Raw genomic sequence first — 16,277 nt, forward strand, 5'->3', positions numbered from 1 at the left:
TTATAACCTTTATATATATATATATATATGTTCTAGGAATATATATCCGTTTGTTCATTTCACAATTCTGAATAGTGAATACAAAGATATGATCGGCTTCTCATTCTCTGCCAAACAAATACTGACGTTAACTGTGAATCCAGTTTTGGTAATTCCCTCACATTTTATACATACAAGAGAAGCACAGCTAACTACATTTGCACAACTTATTTATATGTAGTAGGGAGAAAAAGTTGTATAGTTCAATCGATTTGCTACTTCTGTACAGAATTTCTCAAGCTAGAAATAGGATGTTATGTGGCGATTCTCAAATATACTCTGACGAATAAATGGATACAAACTCATTGTTGGATCATGAGGCATTTCGGTTGCAGAGGTTGTAACCAGAAATGAGAGAGCTAAAGGCAAAGGCTATAAAAGCCAGGAAGGACACCCCAATAGATGCAGATGCCATCTCTGTAAACTCATCTTTTCCCCAATTTGATATCCAGTCATATGCCCTCGTTGCAGCTGAAGAAGATGCTGACATAATCAGATAAGCCAATATCTGCCAAGGTATATGCAAAAGCAAGAAAATTAAGATCAAACTATACACAGGAACAGTGCAAAGCAGAGTTGCGAACATGGTTAAAAGCTGAGAAAACAATTCTAAAGGCTAAGTGCATATTTTATTTTTGTAGCAGGGTTAGCACATGTATCTCCGTTTTCTTTCATATATGAAGAAAATAGCTTGCCCGTTTCTCCATTAAATCAAAAGTTGTTCAAAAACAATATTCGTCTCTCAAAACCAAAACATGCTAAAACAAGGTTTCTCCTAGTTGGAACAGGGAATATGAGGAATTTTGTTAGCTAGAACGTATGCTGGGAAATTCATACCATTCATAATGTGACACAGGGTTTATGATACGTATATGAAAATCTGAAACTCAACAAAATAAACAAACAAAGATCTGATACCCTGTTTGAAGTCTTTCCGATAATATGTTCACGAACATTCAGACATTTACAATTCCTATGGATAAATACATGCTATTTTGTGTTGGATTAAAACAAAGAACATAAAATGATGTAGGTTAACATAAACAAATTAAAAGGATCATCAATTTCAAGGAAGCAAAATAAGAAAACTGTCATATCTTATGCTTCTAGTTATCACACTCTATTAAGTAGTATAATTTGCTAAAAGTACAAATCTAAGTTAAAATACTGAAAAATTGTGCCCCTAAGCATGATGAGTCATTGATTTTTAAGTAGTTGATTGAAAGAAATCATTGATTTATAAGTACTTAAGGGTCGTTTGGTAGAGTATAAAAATAATGCTAAATAGAGTATATAAATCATTGTCAAAAGAGTCCCTGAAGACTGAAGGCAAACCTATCCTCGTGTACATCAGTGTAAAATCAAACTTCAAAATGAAAACTTCAATCATTAAGACGTGACCTAAATGACATCATTTGTGCTGTAGAGATTGCTCATTGATATATAGCACTCAGTTCATATCAAGATAGTTTCATACTTTAGCATACAACAGAGCTCTCGTGATAACTTAAATTGACCAGTGAATACTTAGGACAGTGAAGCATAGATCATCAGCCCCCCCCCCCCCCTCCCACTCGACAAATAAGGAAGTATAGTAGTTGAATGTCTACTGTTTCTTTCTATTACCATGTTCACGGACCGATGTCTCTTTTTAGCATGACTGGCATACTATGAATTTAAATTGATTGTAGCGCTGATCCCTGATAAAGGGTGGTTCCCCTATGCCATCCTATCTCATATAGTGCAACTGCGCATGGTCTTGATCTCTAATTGCTGACCGAGGTAGTGTAAAGTGTAAATGAGGCTTTGAAAATTTTTGTTCGGAAGTAAGAGCTGAATCTTATCTGCTAGCTCCTAATATCAGAAGTTTTTCTTCAGCAAAGCTACAGACAAAAACCTTGGCGGACAATCTATAATGTACTAAGATGCTCCTAAAAATTTAGACTATTTGAAAGGGTCAAGGAATGCCATACTTCTCCGAACAAGCAGTTTAAGACCTTTAGTAGAGCTTGACTTACACCCTCCTGTCTAGCGGCGTAGTAACAGCCAGTATGAAAAGTAACATCCAACCCAAGAACTAAAAACCAATAATAAAACCAGAAATATGTGTTACAAAAGTAGACAAGTTCAAAAGGCATTACTTGCCTGATCCATTGAGAGATCAAAATGATATCGTGTGTTGTGAGAGAGAAAGTGTTTCCGACTTGCCAAATTGTAAATTAGATCAAACACTTGAAATCCAGAATATGCAAATCCAATAGCATTAACAGCAACGCAATACCTGTGACATAATATAAAAGGTCTAGCATCAGAAGAATTTCAGAAACTAGAATTCATTTTTCCTAAATTCTAAATCAAAGCCATGAATTCAATTCATCCAAACCACACCGGGTATCAGATGCAGATACGAAATAAAATCGAACCTGTACTCTTTGTATCGATCAAAAGAATCACCACTCCAACCTTCAGTTTTATCAGATGCCATAACCGAGAACGAAATCAAGCACAAAACAAACTCACAAACCCTAAACCCTAACGCCGCCCTGGTCAGCGTCAATTCCCTCTTCGAGCGCAAAGTCCTCGGAGGCGTCTCCCTTCCCACTTCTCCACCTTCCACGTCACCACCACGAACCGGTCCCACTTTCATCACTCCGGTAGTTACATCCTCCCTAACCCCCCTACCAAAATACACTCGCGGAGAATTCCGATCCTTGTTTACGGCTTCCGACGGCGGAGTAGGTGTTGGAGGTAAGCTTATATTCTCCCAGGAAAGTTTATGGGGAGACCGAAGTGGAGAGTAGTACTTGTCTACAGAAACAAGGGCTTTTGAAGAGAGCGACTTCGTGGCGTGGTGTTCTGGGAAAGGGTCATCGGAGCGCAACGGCGAGTCGGAACGGAGAGGTGAGTGGAAAGAGTCCATTTGACTCACCTGTGAGTCTGTGTCCGACATTGATATGTGGCTGTTCTGCTTCTGAAAATTCCGGTAGTGATTGCTGTGATTGGAGTTGGAAGTTGAACTTGAATTGGAATTGGAATTTGATTTCTCCATTTTTGAGTTTCCCCGGCAAAACTTTGAGCTTTATTGTATTGACAGAAAAAAGACAAAAAAAAAGTAGGAAAATAATTGAAGTGCTTTTAGCTGTTTACTTTTTTTAAAATACAGTTTACTTCTTTCTGTTATTTTAGAAAATAGAGAGTGGGCGCCAGTTCTCTTCCTCCCAGTGTCTTATTTTATTTTTTAATTCGATTAAAATCAATTGTTTTTACAAATTTTTAATGAGTAGTAAATTTTCACGTAACATATTTAATATTATAAAATCAAATAATAGTTTAATATATTCTATTTTTTTTATAATATATTTTTCATTAAAATTTTGTTATTATTAATATTTTTACTTCTTAAGCTATAAATATGATGATCTTTTCAAAAAAATTATTTGGAATAAAATAAATTTATGGTTTAGATTGGATTTAGGTCTCTAATTTTATTGAACAAACCCTATCATTATGATTCCACATGGTCATATATATCATCCACATGCTAAAATAGATATTGTACGTAATTTTTGTGTGTGCAGATTAAATCACAATATCATTAGATTGCATCTCTTATTAACTTTTGATCTATCCAACAATTTAACTAAAAATAAATAGTTGATCTGATCTATTATAGTAGTATAAAAGATTTTATGTTTTTCTCCAACTTTTCCTGATGAAATCCTCTTTTCGAATAGGAATTGATTCGATCTTATTATTAGAATATTCAGATTCGAGCCGTTTGACCATAACATAGTTGAAGTTGAACCATAAAATTTTAGTTGTATAATTTGACATTGAATTAGAAAATTACGAGAATTAGATTTATTGCTAGTAATACTATCTTGGAACAACAAACTAAGCAGCCAATCATATATTTAAAGTTTTAACGAAACACGTGTGGTAAAGCTTTATTACACAAAGAAAACTACTTGGTTAAGAAACAAAGTTTCCACTTTTTTTACTAGAGTAAAAGAGATGGAGGATAGTGGTGAGTAGGTATATTTTGCCTCATTAAGCATAAAGTGAGAGACTTTACTTTTTTACTTTATAATTATCAACTCCAAACCTCTAATGATCTTTTTGATGAGCCAAAAAGAAAGAAAAACAAAAGCAAAAAGTTGTGTTCATATCCTCCACTTGCTTTAACTCACTTTCATCAAACGTATATTTACTAGTGATCAATTGATTAAAAGAGCTTTTTCAATGTAATAATAGGGAATACATGTACTCTTCTAATTTTTATTAGTAAAGTGCTCAGTAACTAAGTACGCGCATAGCAATAATTTGCTATGGAAATCCAATGTACACGTCTACAATTTAGGGTACGTAAGCTTAAAAATATGTATATATAATCTAGATAAATATTATGAAGATATGATGAAGGGTATGGGGTTTGGGGTGGGTAGGGGCTAAGGGATATGATAAAGATAAGGGGTGTTGAAGGATGGGAGGACACAATCAATATGAAAAGTCAGTTTCAAAACTTATTTTCCCTATGTCAGTCGATGAATACCAAATTCAACAAATTTTAGTATATTTTGTGGCTTACCATATTTCTCAAATGATTTTTTTTATACTAGTAAAGTTATTTGTACCTTAAAAAATACTGAGTTTGCCCATTTTGCTTTGGGATTCAATAACAAAAAGAAATTCCAAAAGCTGCCCTTTTTCTGAGTAGTGGACGTACAAAAAGAGAATGCACTTAAATCAAATAAATTAGTAGTGCCTTTATTAACTTTGAACACAATAACCAACGACCAAATTAAAAGGTGAGCCATTCTTCCTTCAGAAAGATTATTGCGGTGTCGTTTTCCACTTCAGCTATATATATAAAACTCCTGTTTACATGATATTATTGCTCGAGAAAACTCATTCTGACTCTTAATTTGAAGTTATTTGACTCCTTAAATAATTAGTACATCATATCTACCATGTATATCCTAATGTACTGTTATTAGAACTCCTATTCTTCGTTAAGTAAAATGTACACCTTGAAATGTTTTAATGATAGTTTAGGTAGGTAAAAGAAATACTGAGTAGTTAAAGTGTTAAATTCGTGAAAAACTGATGGTTCAAATTTGGTTTTAATCATTTTCATTTCTTTTTTCCATCCATTTTGTTTCTAAATAAAAGCAGTTTAGTGTGATTTGCTTCTGCCTTTACATCCGAACATTGCAGGAGTTTAAGAAACCTCAACCTCTATTTCAGCAAAGATATTCTCTTCTATCCTGAAAGAAAATAATCAGATACCTCAAATGCCGCAAGAGAATTAAATTCCTTAAAAACACAAATATGTGAACTCTCATATTTTCTGTCCGTGCATTACATTGTACAGATTTTATTTATACACAGATTCTGTTACGTTTCTGTTTCTACAAATTCTGTTAATTACTAGTTCCCAACACAGTGAATAGCAGTATCAACCCGTTCATCACTTGTGGTACCGAGATTCGCCGCTAATTACATTGACATTGCACAGACAACAACATACCCAGTATAGTTCGACCAGTGAGGTCGAGAACATTACCCAGACTGAATGCAAGATTCTGTAGGCAAATTAAATATCATCAAAACATTAACAACTATGCATCTAAGAGAGGGGTTAAAGAGATCAATGCCAAATTTACATCAAAACAAAGCAGGCCAAAAACTGATATCGTTGTAGCTGTTTTCTTCCATTCGGCTCACACACTAGTTTTGGCAATCTAATTACAGTTAGAAGCCACCACAACACTCAACATTGGCTAGAGGTTGACAAAAATTATCAGTGCCCGCAAAGTTAGAACATTTGAACCTAGAAAGAACCTCCCAGAACAAATAGTTACAGCTGTCTTGGAGAATGTTCCACCACTGCTTCCCCACACACGACATTTCCATCGCTATCAGGTGCTGATGTCCCCGCTCCGTTCTCAACTCTTGATTGAGCAGCTGCATTTTCCTCGCTGCTTGGACCAGCATCCTCTGTGCGCACAGGACGGAGAAAACCTTGCAATCTCAGAAGATAGCTCTGGCTAGAAGGTTGGGATCTCACATACCGGGCTGCTGTCACGGCGTTGGTTGATGGCCTTTCTAGATCAGCACGGACATTTGACAAAGCACTGAGATCAAGATTTGGAAAAACAGAACAACGGCATCTAGGGCATTTCACGTTTAGGCGAAGCCATTCATCAATGCATGCAACATGGAAGTTGTGAGCACAAGGGAGACCACGGACCTGCATAAAGGTTTTCTAATAAGAAAAATGGCAGCAGAGCCTGAATAAGGGCAGCACCGACAAAACTAGTGTGACGATCGGGGTGTAGGCTTCTAGCAAACCAACCTTCTCCAACATCAAAAGAAGAAGAGGAAAAATAGAGATAACAAATTGCAAACAGGCACAATGTCCTAATCCCGCTTAACTGAAATTAGCATGACTTTGATCTCCCCAACTATCTTTCAATAAGTTAAGAATCTTCAAGGATGCATCAAAAGAAGAAGAAGAAAAATAGAGATAACAAATTGCAAACAGGCACAATGTCCTAATCCCGCTTAACTGGAATTAGCATGACTTTGATCTCCCCAACTATCTTTCAATAAGTTAAGTATCTTCAAGGTTGCCAAGATGTTAAATTATTCTCTTCACTGAGCTGCAGAAACCTGAAGACTATAAAGAGCAACTACAACCTTAAATAGACACCAGAACAAGTTTTTATCATTTCTTTTAACCATCTTCCTCAGAATTTAAGCTCTTAATTTCTCTCGAATTGGGCAAGGATGGGGATCATTGCATGACAATAAATATGTCCACTAGTTAAGCATGCACCTTTAGACAATTATTGCCCCAGCAGTTCCATACTATTACCCTACAAGAACATTGGAAATTAATCTGACTTGCATATAGAAAACCGGCCATAAAAGAAATATTGAATCGTTGCTTGATGTTCACAAATTATTTTGCTGGAAGCTGTGTATAGCAGCATAGATTTGTGTTATTTAAGTAAAGTTGAGAATGGCATAAAAAATGTAATTATTATCTAAGAATGAGTCAAACATTTGAGAGCATCGAGCAAGAAAATGCCAAAGGGGAGTCCTAAATTTTGTCCAATAATACGGAGAAGCAAAGTTAACAACAGAACAAATACCTCATTTCCGACATCAAAGTCTTCCAAACAGATAGGGCACTCACTGCAGTCAGTTGGGACAGCCTTCATCCTGAACATTGGAAGTTCTTGAATGAGTGCCTCCACTGCTTCTCTCTATGTGCCAAAAAGAAATTCACCCGTTAAGAATTAATTGACCAGGTGTAGCAAAGGATTCATATTGAGGAGTGCCTAACAATAAATTTTCAGTCATTACCTGAGCTTGGCTCAAATAAAGTCCTGGATGGTATGAAGTAGCATCTTGCCCCATCCCTCTCATCTCCTGGCCAGCAGCTTCAAATGCCCAATCTGGCACTCTGATCATGTCAACAAACACCTGTAATAAGGAAAATTGTAAGCTTGTGGAGTACACCAAAATATCTTACCATGAAAACCAAATTACACCATACCATGAAGCACAGGACTCTAAAAACTAGAAGTCATGGTGTGTTTTCACATTAGTGGCCCAAGAAAGAACAACTAGTTGACCTTGTACATTAAATGAAGTGGCCATTCAAACCTAAAACCAGACTACTAGTTGAACTTGTACATGACATATTAAAAAAGAAAAATTTGTATATATATATATATATATATATATATATATATATATGTATGTATTTCTTATCAGTTTTATTCACTTGATTAAAACTTCTAGATCTAAAGACAATTTCTCCATAATCAAGGAAAATTATAGCCATCACAATAAAAGGTTAATAGTGGACTATAAGTTGGAAAGGAATGAATAATTCTTCTCTAATTGTAGAAAATAAAAGAAGAGAAATATCATTATGTTTTCTTAAAATCCGAACCAAACCGATTGATATGAATTATATTTGGTTTGGTTTGGTTTAAATAATTAAAAAAGACTAAATTGGTATGGTTTTGGTTTTACCCCAAAACGGAACCATGAACACCCCTATTAGTCAGGCTACATGTGAACTTGGATGTCCTTGACCAGTGCCAAGTATAAGTGGACAATATATGAGCATGAGCTCGTGTATATACACGCCATAAAACACACACATATCAGTGCATATTTGTGTGTCCATTTTTATAGGGTTTATTTCCAGTTATGATATCTTTCTTTAATTTGCACTTACAAGATATGTTTTTTCATGTCAATCAATTTCAGTGCACATTACTGTTTCTTATCTAAACCTAGGGGAGCAACCATGTGGCAGTAGCATCATATCTGTGGTGTGGGAGAATTTTGAGATGGTTCGTGCTACATTGGGCCATGCAGGGCAACATGAAGAATGCACTACTAGGCTGGGCCAGTAAAAGACAGAAAAGATGAAGTCATACGCAGGATACTGCTCCATTAGCACTAATGTGAGTTGTATGTAGGAAGAGAAATAAAAGATCTTTTGAAGAAAAAGAGTATTATTTGTACATCTCTGGAGTAGCTTCATCTTTTAATGTCCTTTTGATGCACACCTGACATTCCTACTTATTTAAAAAGATTGGGTATACTTCACAGAAAACCATATCTTTTTGTAGGATCTCTACCGTTTGATATATTTCTTGTATGTGGAAATTTCTTATTATTAATGAAGCTACACTTTACTTGATCAATAGAAATCTATAAAGAGCAACTTTCTGACTAGCAGTTTGAAAGCATAACTACCTTAACATGGAGTAATAGCAAAGATATCATCAATTTAATTTTTTTATACAATAAAAGGAAATAAAGTCAAAAGGTAAAAGAAATACATATATCAGAAACAACTTAATTCAAACATGTCATATGTGAAAGTCAAAATACATTAAATCGAGTATATTTTGGGTTCTAATGCTTACCCCAAATTCTGAAATGGGAATTCCTTGTTGAGCGTGTACTAAATGGGCTTGCCTTCTAGCTAACCACTGCAATAAGAAATTGAAAACTTAAGGAAAGTTGTAATATTGATGTCAATAAAATTGCATAATTGTCGATTTTTCATTTATTGGATTATATAAATCCATTTACATACAGACAAGACAAGGTAACGCCAAAACGACATCGGTATTTGGAATATTATCCCACCCTCCAAAATAGATAAAATAACATCACACCAGGCAAGAAAAGAATCAGGAGACCGAGATTCTATTTTCTGTCCGTTACAGGTAGGTATCCTTCTTTTAGTTCCTCTTTTCCGGATTTCGTTGCTTTTACTATCTTTTCCCCCTTTTTCAAGATGGGGACAGGATAACTGGGAAACAAAGCTGTCCGAGTTGAACTAGGGCGGTAAGTAGTTGAATATTTGGAAAGGTTTAGAAAATAACCTTCCCTGTCGATATGCAAGCTATGCACAGGAGTCCACAGTAGCTGAACAGCAACCAAATAAGGAAGCCCCATTTTTGGCCTTCTTCTGGAAGCTGAAAGAGTTTCCGCATAATGTCAATTCTAGGCTTTTAAACCAGAACAATGGAAGCAGCAAAGGACTACTAAACTTACACAGTTTCTTGCACTAGTGAACCATAAAGTCCCGATGATGGTCCAAGCCCAAAGAAAGGGGTAGAGAAGCAAGGTAAGAACTGAAAGAACAGCTATTCTTCCACAAAAACGACCATATCTCTGCTGCCAACCAAAATCCCTAAAATGCAATAACACCTAAACTTCAGTCTAGTCATCTAAGAACCCAATCCATATAAAGGCAAAGAAATGACCCTAAAAGAAAGATATCACTAAGAGTTACTAATTCATTCAATCTGTACATTGCTCCTGAAGTTTACCAAAACAATCCGAAAGCAAGAGAAAAGAGTGGAGATATGAACCGCCAAGACAAGATTATTTTTTCGAAGAGCATTACGCCCAATCAAGCAACAACTCGGGGAATCTCATGCAAGCTAGGTAATACAGCTAGCACAATAAATCTAGAAAGAGCACATCTTACACACTAAAATGTTACAAAAAGAAAAGAAGAATGAGGCCTTACAATCCCATTCCAGCGGCAAGTCCATTATCTACAAACATCAACAGCCGAAACACAAACACTGCTGTATAGTCAACCTATATTGAGAAAAGGGTAAAATTGAGATATACAACAACAAAAGAAAAACAGAAAACAACTCAAAAAAAATTGTTTATACCCACCACGATCCAGATATGCAATGGGTATATACAAAGATGGTATCGCTTCCAGTTGATAACCACAATGATTCTGATAAACAAACAGTTAAAGGAACAACCCAACTACACCATACAATTAAATCCGAGTTCATAGTAATCCCAATATGAAAAATGAACTTCCTAAATGGGATCATTTAAAGGATACATACTAGTAGCTAGCATTGACAGGAAGAACCCATCATACCTACAAGAAGAATAAAAAACTCAAAAAGAATTAAAAATTTGATACTCAAATATAAAGAAAAAAAAGAAAGATAAAAGATTTGAAGAGTTACCATTTAAAATCAACTCCTCTCATCGCCATTGAAGAAACTTACAAGAACCCTAGCAGAAAACCAAGAATTCAATTTTCATTCGAAGCAAAATTCTTCAAGTCAAATCTTTCTATTGGCTGATTCTGCTGCACACCCATCAACTAAGAATGTCGTAAGAGTGATATAAGTAGAAAATAGAGCAAGGGTATACTGTATATAAATTTGCTGTAGGGATTTGAAGGGACAAAAAAGAGAAGAAAACCAATGTGTTTTTTTTCCAGAAAGAAGTGGTGAAGCGAAGAAGAAATAAGACTATCTAGTTAGGTGGCGTTTGGCACGCTTTCCTTTTTTTGGTCCCCTGGAAAAATTTATTACTCCTGATTAGTAAAATTGTAACGTATGCATAATCAAATAAAAATAAAGCAGAAGGATAATGACGAAAGATAACGACGTCAAAATCCGTTAAAAGACACGGCGTTTATTTGGGAGAGTTGGACACGCCAAGTAGAGTAGAGTAGATAGGGTCTCTGTGTTATAAAAAGAGAAAGTGGGAGGGGCCCGATGCAAGTGGCTGCCACGTAGGAAATTTATGGAGCTGATATATCCTCCGTTTAAAAATTAACTCATCTATTATACCCTGATATTATTGAAATGACACATATATACTCCCCCTCACCGTTACAATGATTTTTTACTAAATTAAAAATTCATTTTTTTATTAACCTATATATAATCTTTTTCACAAATAAATTATTTTTGAAATAATATATATACCCATATATATACCCTTTTCTTTTAACGAAACTGAAAAAATTATTTTTAAAACTATTTTTTAAAGTTTTTTATTAAAAAAAATAATATATATAAGGGTATACTTGATTTTTCTCACACATAATTTATTTTTTTGATTCAACGGATAATTTGAATTTATTATTTCGATGGTCAAAATTATTTTTCTCACTACTTTTATTATAAAATTTATTATACATGCCCCATTTTTTTTATAGATACAAAAATTAAATTAAAATATAGCATCAAAAAAAATAGTTTTAAATTACAATATAGCTGCAAAATAGTTTTAAATTTTTTCTTATTTTTTTTTATCTTTTTTCCATTCACACTTTTTTTTATTTCTCTTATATTTACACCAAAGAATGAAAAAATAAAAATAAAATAAGAATTAGAAACTCAAATAATAATAATTAAAGAAGTCAAAAAAAATTATGTGTGAAAAAGATTATATATACCCCTAAACTTTGCTAAAAAATTTTTATATGTATGGGTATATAAATTTTAATTTTTTATTTTTTTACTTTCTCAAAAAAGATATATATCCATACATGAATTTTTTAAAAATTAAAAATCAAAATAATATTTTTTTCACTTTCTCAAGATGAAAGAGGTATATGTGAGCTATTTTTAATTTATAACGGTTGGGATATATATGTGTCATTTCAATAACAGCAGGAATATATATGAGCTAATTTTTAAACGGAGGGTATATCAACTCCATATCATAAGGTTCAGGGGTAAATCAGGCATTTTGCCCTAACATAAACTAGATAAAAGAAAAGTGATGTAACATCTCTCTTTGGTCAAGGATCCTATTTATTTTTTTTCTCATTTTTTTGACCTTTTTTCTATTTATTTATTTCTTATTATTGTACAAAAATGAATATGTCAATTACTACTTTATTTATTCATATTCTTTAATCTAAAAATTTAATTGTCTTTATTTTCATTACTCTCATGACTTTTTATAATCATAACTCCTAAATCATATTAATAGATGATTTGGTATTTCATATTTTTGTTAGGAACGAAAATAATTAGGTGTCATGCGGAAGCTAGCAAAGCAAATCTCGAATGACCATGAATAAGAAGACAAACAAGAAATATACCAAAAGAGACACAAGCATTTAGTGTGGTTCGATCAACCAACCTACATCCACAAGAGGAGATGAACAATCTACTGTAAATATGAGTCAAAGAATTAATGACGCATTATAAGATATGATTAAAAAAGGTCACTTTCAACGTTAAAAGACAAAAGAAAGTTTATAGTTCCAGATTCCTCCAGAATGAACTGCTGGAGACATAATCATAGTTTGGATTTTGCTTATGTAAGCTTTTGCTAGACAGCTATTGTGCCATGTGTATGATTGATTAATCACAATTTCATTCACACAATTAGATATTACAACACTTAAAAAGGGGACCCATAGGTGATTTAACTTAATTAGTAAAATTAATTATGCAGCTAAACTAATCTTTAATCACGAAATATCCTACACTGAAAATTCGGAGATAATCTATTTGATCAAGTATCGTTTCATGTGAAAGTCATTTTAATTGAGAAACAATGAAAAATTAGAAATTTGTTTCATGTTAAAACTTTGTGGTAGAAGGTATATACAACTTAAAATTGTGCCAGAACTAGTATTTAGATTTCAGACACAGGATATAGAAAAAGTATTTGAGGTGGTGACCAAACCCTCCACGTGTTGTTGATATTACAAGATTATAAATAATAATTTAAAAAAATAAAATGAAGAAAATAAATTCACTTTTTGACTGAGACGCGGATATATCACTCTCTTTAAGAGATTCAAATCCACTGCAGCAAATTTTTTCACCGATCCAGCAATAGTCCTCTTGATTTGTCCCCTCCAAAATACAACAGTCTTATCACAAAATGTAACTCAACAAACTCTGAACAACAGTTGAGTTTAAAGCTCCACAAATAAGAATACCTCCCTTCAACTTATAAGAACTCTTTTTTTTAACTAACTTAATGCACTTAATTTTTTTCTTATCTTCTTTTTTCAAAAACAAAGAAACCTCTCTATTTATAGGATAAAAGATCATTCAAAGATGAAAAAATAATGAAATGTCATCATTATCATTTAGTGCACCATTATGATTTAGTGCACCACTTATAAGTGATAATTAGGTTAAAAATACATAATAGAATGAATAATCTTACACTAACTACAGATGATAATGAAAGGCATTTTTATGCACTAAAGAGAGAATTATAACATATGCCACTTATGCAAATTAATATCACTCAATATTGATATTAAAATGCTAAAACTAACAATCCCCCACTCATTTTAACATTATATAAGAGAGTTTATCAGCTGAAGGAAGACTACTATACATAATAAAGGTGTGCTCTGCATTGAACCTCTACTTAGTGAAATAATAACATTTACTCCAGAGTCGTAGTGGTCTCAGATTTGAACTACGACTGCTTAAGGGACATAAAGTATTATTGATCATACATAGTAATCAAGGTGTTGTCACGAGCTTTATAAGCTTGCACATTACGGCCTTGTGCTATCCCAGTTTTATGAGTACTTTTGAGAATAAACTCAATTCTCATAAAAAGCGGTCTATTTCCACACTCACATAGATGAAATCTGTCGAGAGTGCTCCTGTAAGTTTAACATTCCACCCATACGGGCTACAGATTTTCACTAAGAGTTTTATAAACTCAACCTCCATAATTCACTACAGGAAATAATGCACTCACATCATAGAAAGAGAATAAAAAACAGTGCATTTTTTCACAACAAGTCATCATATGATTTATTTTTCCCATTAAACCTGGTTATAGGATCTCCAGTCTCCTAGTGGGTTTCCTCATATATGACTCGTGAATTTATAGGCTTCAATCCCATCCCCCTCGATGTATTCCAGACCTTTTCTCTTGTTAAAACCTTAGTAAGAGAATCTGCAAGATTTTTACAAGATTTGACATAATCAACATTAATGGTACCACTTGTCAAATACGATCTTACATTACTGTGTTTCCTCCTTGTAGGTCTGGATTTATCGTTGTAATAACGATTTTGAACTCTACCAATTGCTGCAGTGCTATCACAATGAATTAAAATTGGAGGAATTGATTTTTCAAAATAAGGTATTTGAAATAATAAATCTCTTAACCAATTCGTCTTCTCATTAGCTGAAGCTAAAGCAATTAGTTCAGTCTCCATGGTAGATTTAACAATTATACTTTGCTTTTTTAATTTCCAACAAACAGCACCACCACCCAATGTAAAAATGTAACCAGTGATAAAACAGAAATCACCTGCTAGAGTGTTTCAATCTACATCAGAAAAACCTTCAAATATAGCAGGATATTTTTTATAGAACAAACCACAAGTTTTTGTTCCAATTAAATATCTAATAACTCTTGTTATAGCATGCCAATGTTCATTACCTGGCTTGCTTGTAAACCTGTTAAGTACTCCTACTGCATATGCAATATCAGGCCTAGTGCAATCAGTTACATATCTCAAACTTCCAATTAAGCTAGCATACCCATTTTGATTTATCACATCATTTTCACTTTGAACAGAAAACAAGTGTACACTTGAATCAAAAGGTGTTAAAACATGCTTGCAATCAAGAAAGTTATATTTTTTCAAAATTTTCTCAACATAATGTGACTGGTCAAGGAAAAAATTCATTCACATGTTCTAGTAATTTTTATTCTAAAAATAAAATTTGCCTCACCAAGTTCTTTCATATCAAAATGGCTTTTAAAAATGTTCTTAGTATCATCAATAGCATTCATATTCGAGCCAAAGATCAATAAATCATCAATATATAGGCAAATAATAACATGTGTATTATTCCAAGACTTATGATATATCCATTTATCACACTCATTTGTTTTAAAATTATTTTCAATCATGCGGGAATCAAACTTTTCATGCCATTGCTTTGGTGCCTGTTTCAAGCCATATAGGAATTTAGTAAGTTTACATACTTTGCTTTTTTGACCTGCTTCAACAAACCCCCCAGGTTGTTCCATATAAATTTCTTTATTAAGGTCTCCATTTAAAAAATCAGTTTTTACATCAATTTGATGAATATGCAAATAAAAAATTGCAGTCATATCAATTAAAAGTCTAATGGATGTAATTTTAGTAACAGGAGAAAAAGTACCAAAAAACTCTAGGCCTTCTAGTTGCTTAAATTCTTTAGCAACTAGTCTAGCCTTATATTTATCGATAGATCCATCCGGTTTTAACTTTTTTCGTAAGACCCATTTGCAACCAATTGTTTTACAACATGGTGGTAAATCAACTAACTTTCAAGTTTTATTAGAAATTAGTGATTTTATTTCATCATTTACAGCCTCTTTCCAAAAAATAGAATCATGTGAAGATAAAGCTTTTTGTAAAGTGAAAGGGTGATCTCCAACATTAAAAACATAAAAATCAGGACCAAAATCTTTTTCTACTCTAGCTCTTTTACTTCTTCTTAACTCAAAACCATCAAGTTCTTTATTTTTTAAAATGGAAGAAGAAGAACTAGGTAGTGATAAAATATTTTGTTCAATCCTTTAACCCCCACTATTTTTAGAATCAAAAGGAAATTTATTTTCATGAAAAATAACATCACCTGATTCTATTACAATATTGTCTTCACGATTAAAAATTTTATAGAATATACTATTTGAAGCATAACCAAGAAAAACACAAGTAGTAACTTTCTTACCCAATCCTTTGCCAATGTTCATCTATAGGCTGTACTATAAAACTCTTTTTTTTTAACTAACTTAATGCACTTGATCTTTTTCTTATTTTTTTTTTCAAAAACAAAGAAGACCTCTCTATTTATAGGAGAGAAAATCATTTAAAGATGAAAAAATAATGGAATGTCATCATTATCATTTAGTGCACCACTTATAAG

The 16,277-nt window shown here is 33.2% G+C and overlaps 2 protein-coding genes across 2 annotated transcripts; both read right to left on the reverse strand.

Moving 5' to 3' along the window:
* Positions 1-3,170, reverse strand: LOC129893865 (CASP-like protein 4A3). Its single transcript, XM_055969286.1, has 3 exons — positions 2,463-3,170; positions 2,185-2,320; positions 1-547 (listed from the first exon to the last, which is right to left on the reverse strand). The coding sequence occupies exons 1-3, from the start codon at positions 3,086-3,088 to the stop codon at positions 353-355; spliced, it is 957 nt and encodes a 318-aa protein (XP_055825261.1). The 5' UTR covers positions 3,089-3,170; the 3' UTR covers positions 1-352.
* A 2,472-nt stretch (positions 3,171-5,642) lies between these two features.
* On the reverse strand, positions 5,643-11,051 carry LOC129896321 (E3 ubiquitin-protein ligase SIS3-like). Its single transcript, XM_055972182.1, has 10 exons — positions 10,587-11,051; positions 10,457-10,495; positions 10,276-10,342; positions 10,118-10,191; positions 9,637-9,775; positions 9,465-9,557; positions 9,000-9,065; positions 7,414-7,533; positions 7,200-7,313; positions 5,643-6,292 (listed from the first exon to the last, which is right to left on the reverse strand). Exons 1-10 carry the CDS (start codon positions 10,613-10,615, stop codon positions 5,900-5,902), a joined length of 1,134 nt encoding a protein of 377 aa, XP_055828157.1. The 5' UTR covers positions 10,616-11,051; the 3' UTR covers positions 5,643-5,899.
* Positions 11,052-16,277: the final 5,226 nt, after the last annotated feature.

This window comes from Solanum dulcamara, chromosome 7, assembly GCF_947179165.1.
Source record: "Solanum dulcamara chromosome 7, daSolDulc1.2, whole genome shotgun sequence".
NCBI lineage: Eukaryota > Viridiplantae > Streptophyta > Magnoliopsida > Solanales > Solanaceae > Solanum > Solanum dulcamara.

Bases quoted from the DNA above. Each gene is read 5' to 3' on its own strand.
- LOC129893865 (XM_055969286.1), bottom strand. From the start codon at position 3,088: ATGGAGAAATCAAATTCCAATTCCAATTCAAGTTCAACTTCCAACTCC. The intron at 2,321-2,462 runs GTTCGATTTTAT...ATTATGTCACAG, and splicing joins GATCGATACAAAGAGTACAG to GTATTGCGTTGCTGTTAATG. The intron at 548-2,184 runs GCAAGTAATGCC...ATACCTTGGCAG, and splicing joins TTGATCTCTCAATGGATCAG to ATATTGGCTTATCTGATTAT.
- LOC129896321 (XM_055972182.1), bottom strand. From the start codon at position 10,615: ATGGCGATGAGAGGAGTTGATTTTAAATG. The intron at 9,558-9,636 runs GTAAGTTTAGTA...AAACTCTTTCAG, and splicing joins TCACTAGTGCAAGAAACTGT to CTTCCAGAAGAAGGCCAAAA. The intron at 9,066-9,464 runs GTTATTTTCTAA...TTCTTATTGCAG, and splicing joins CTTGCATATCGACAGGGAAG to TGGTTAGCTAGAAGGCAAGC.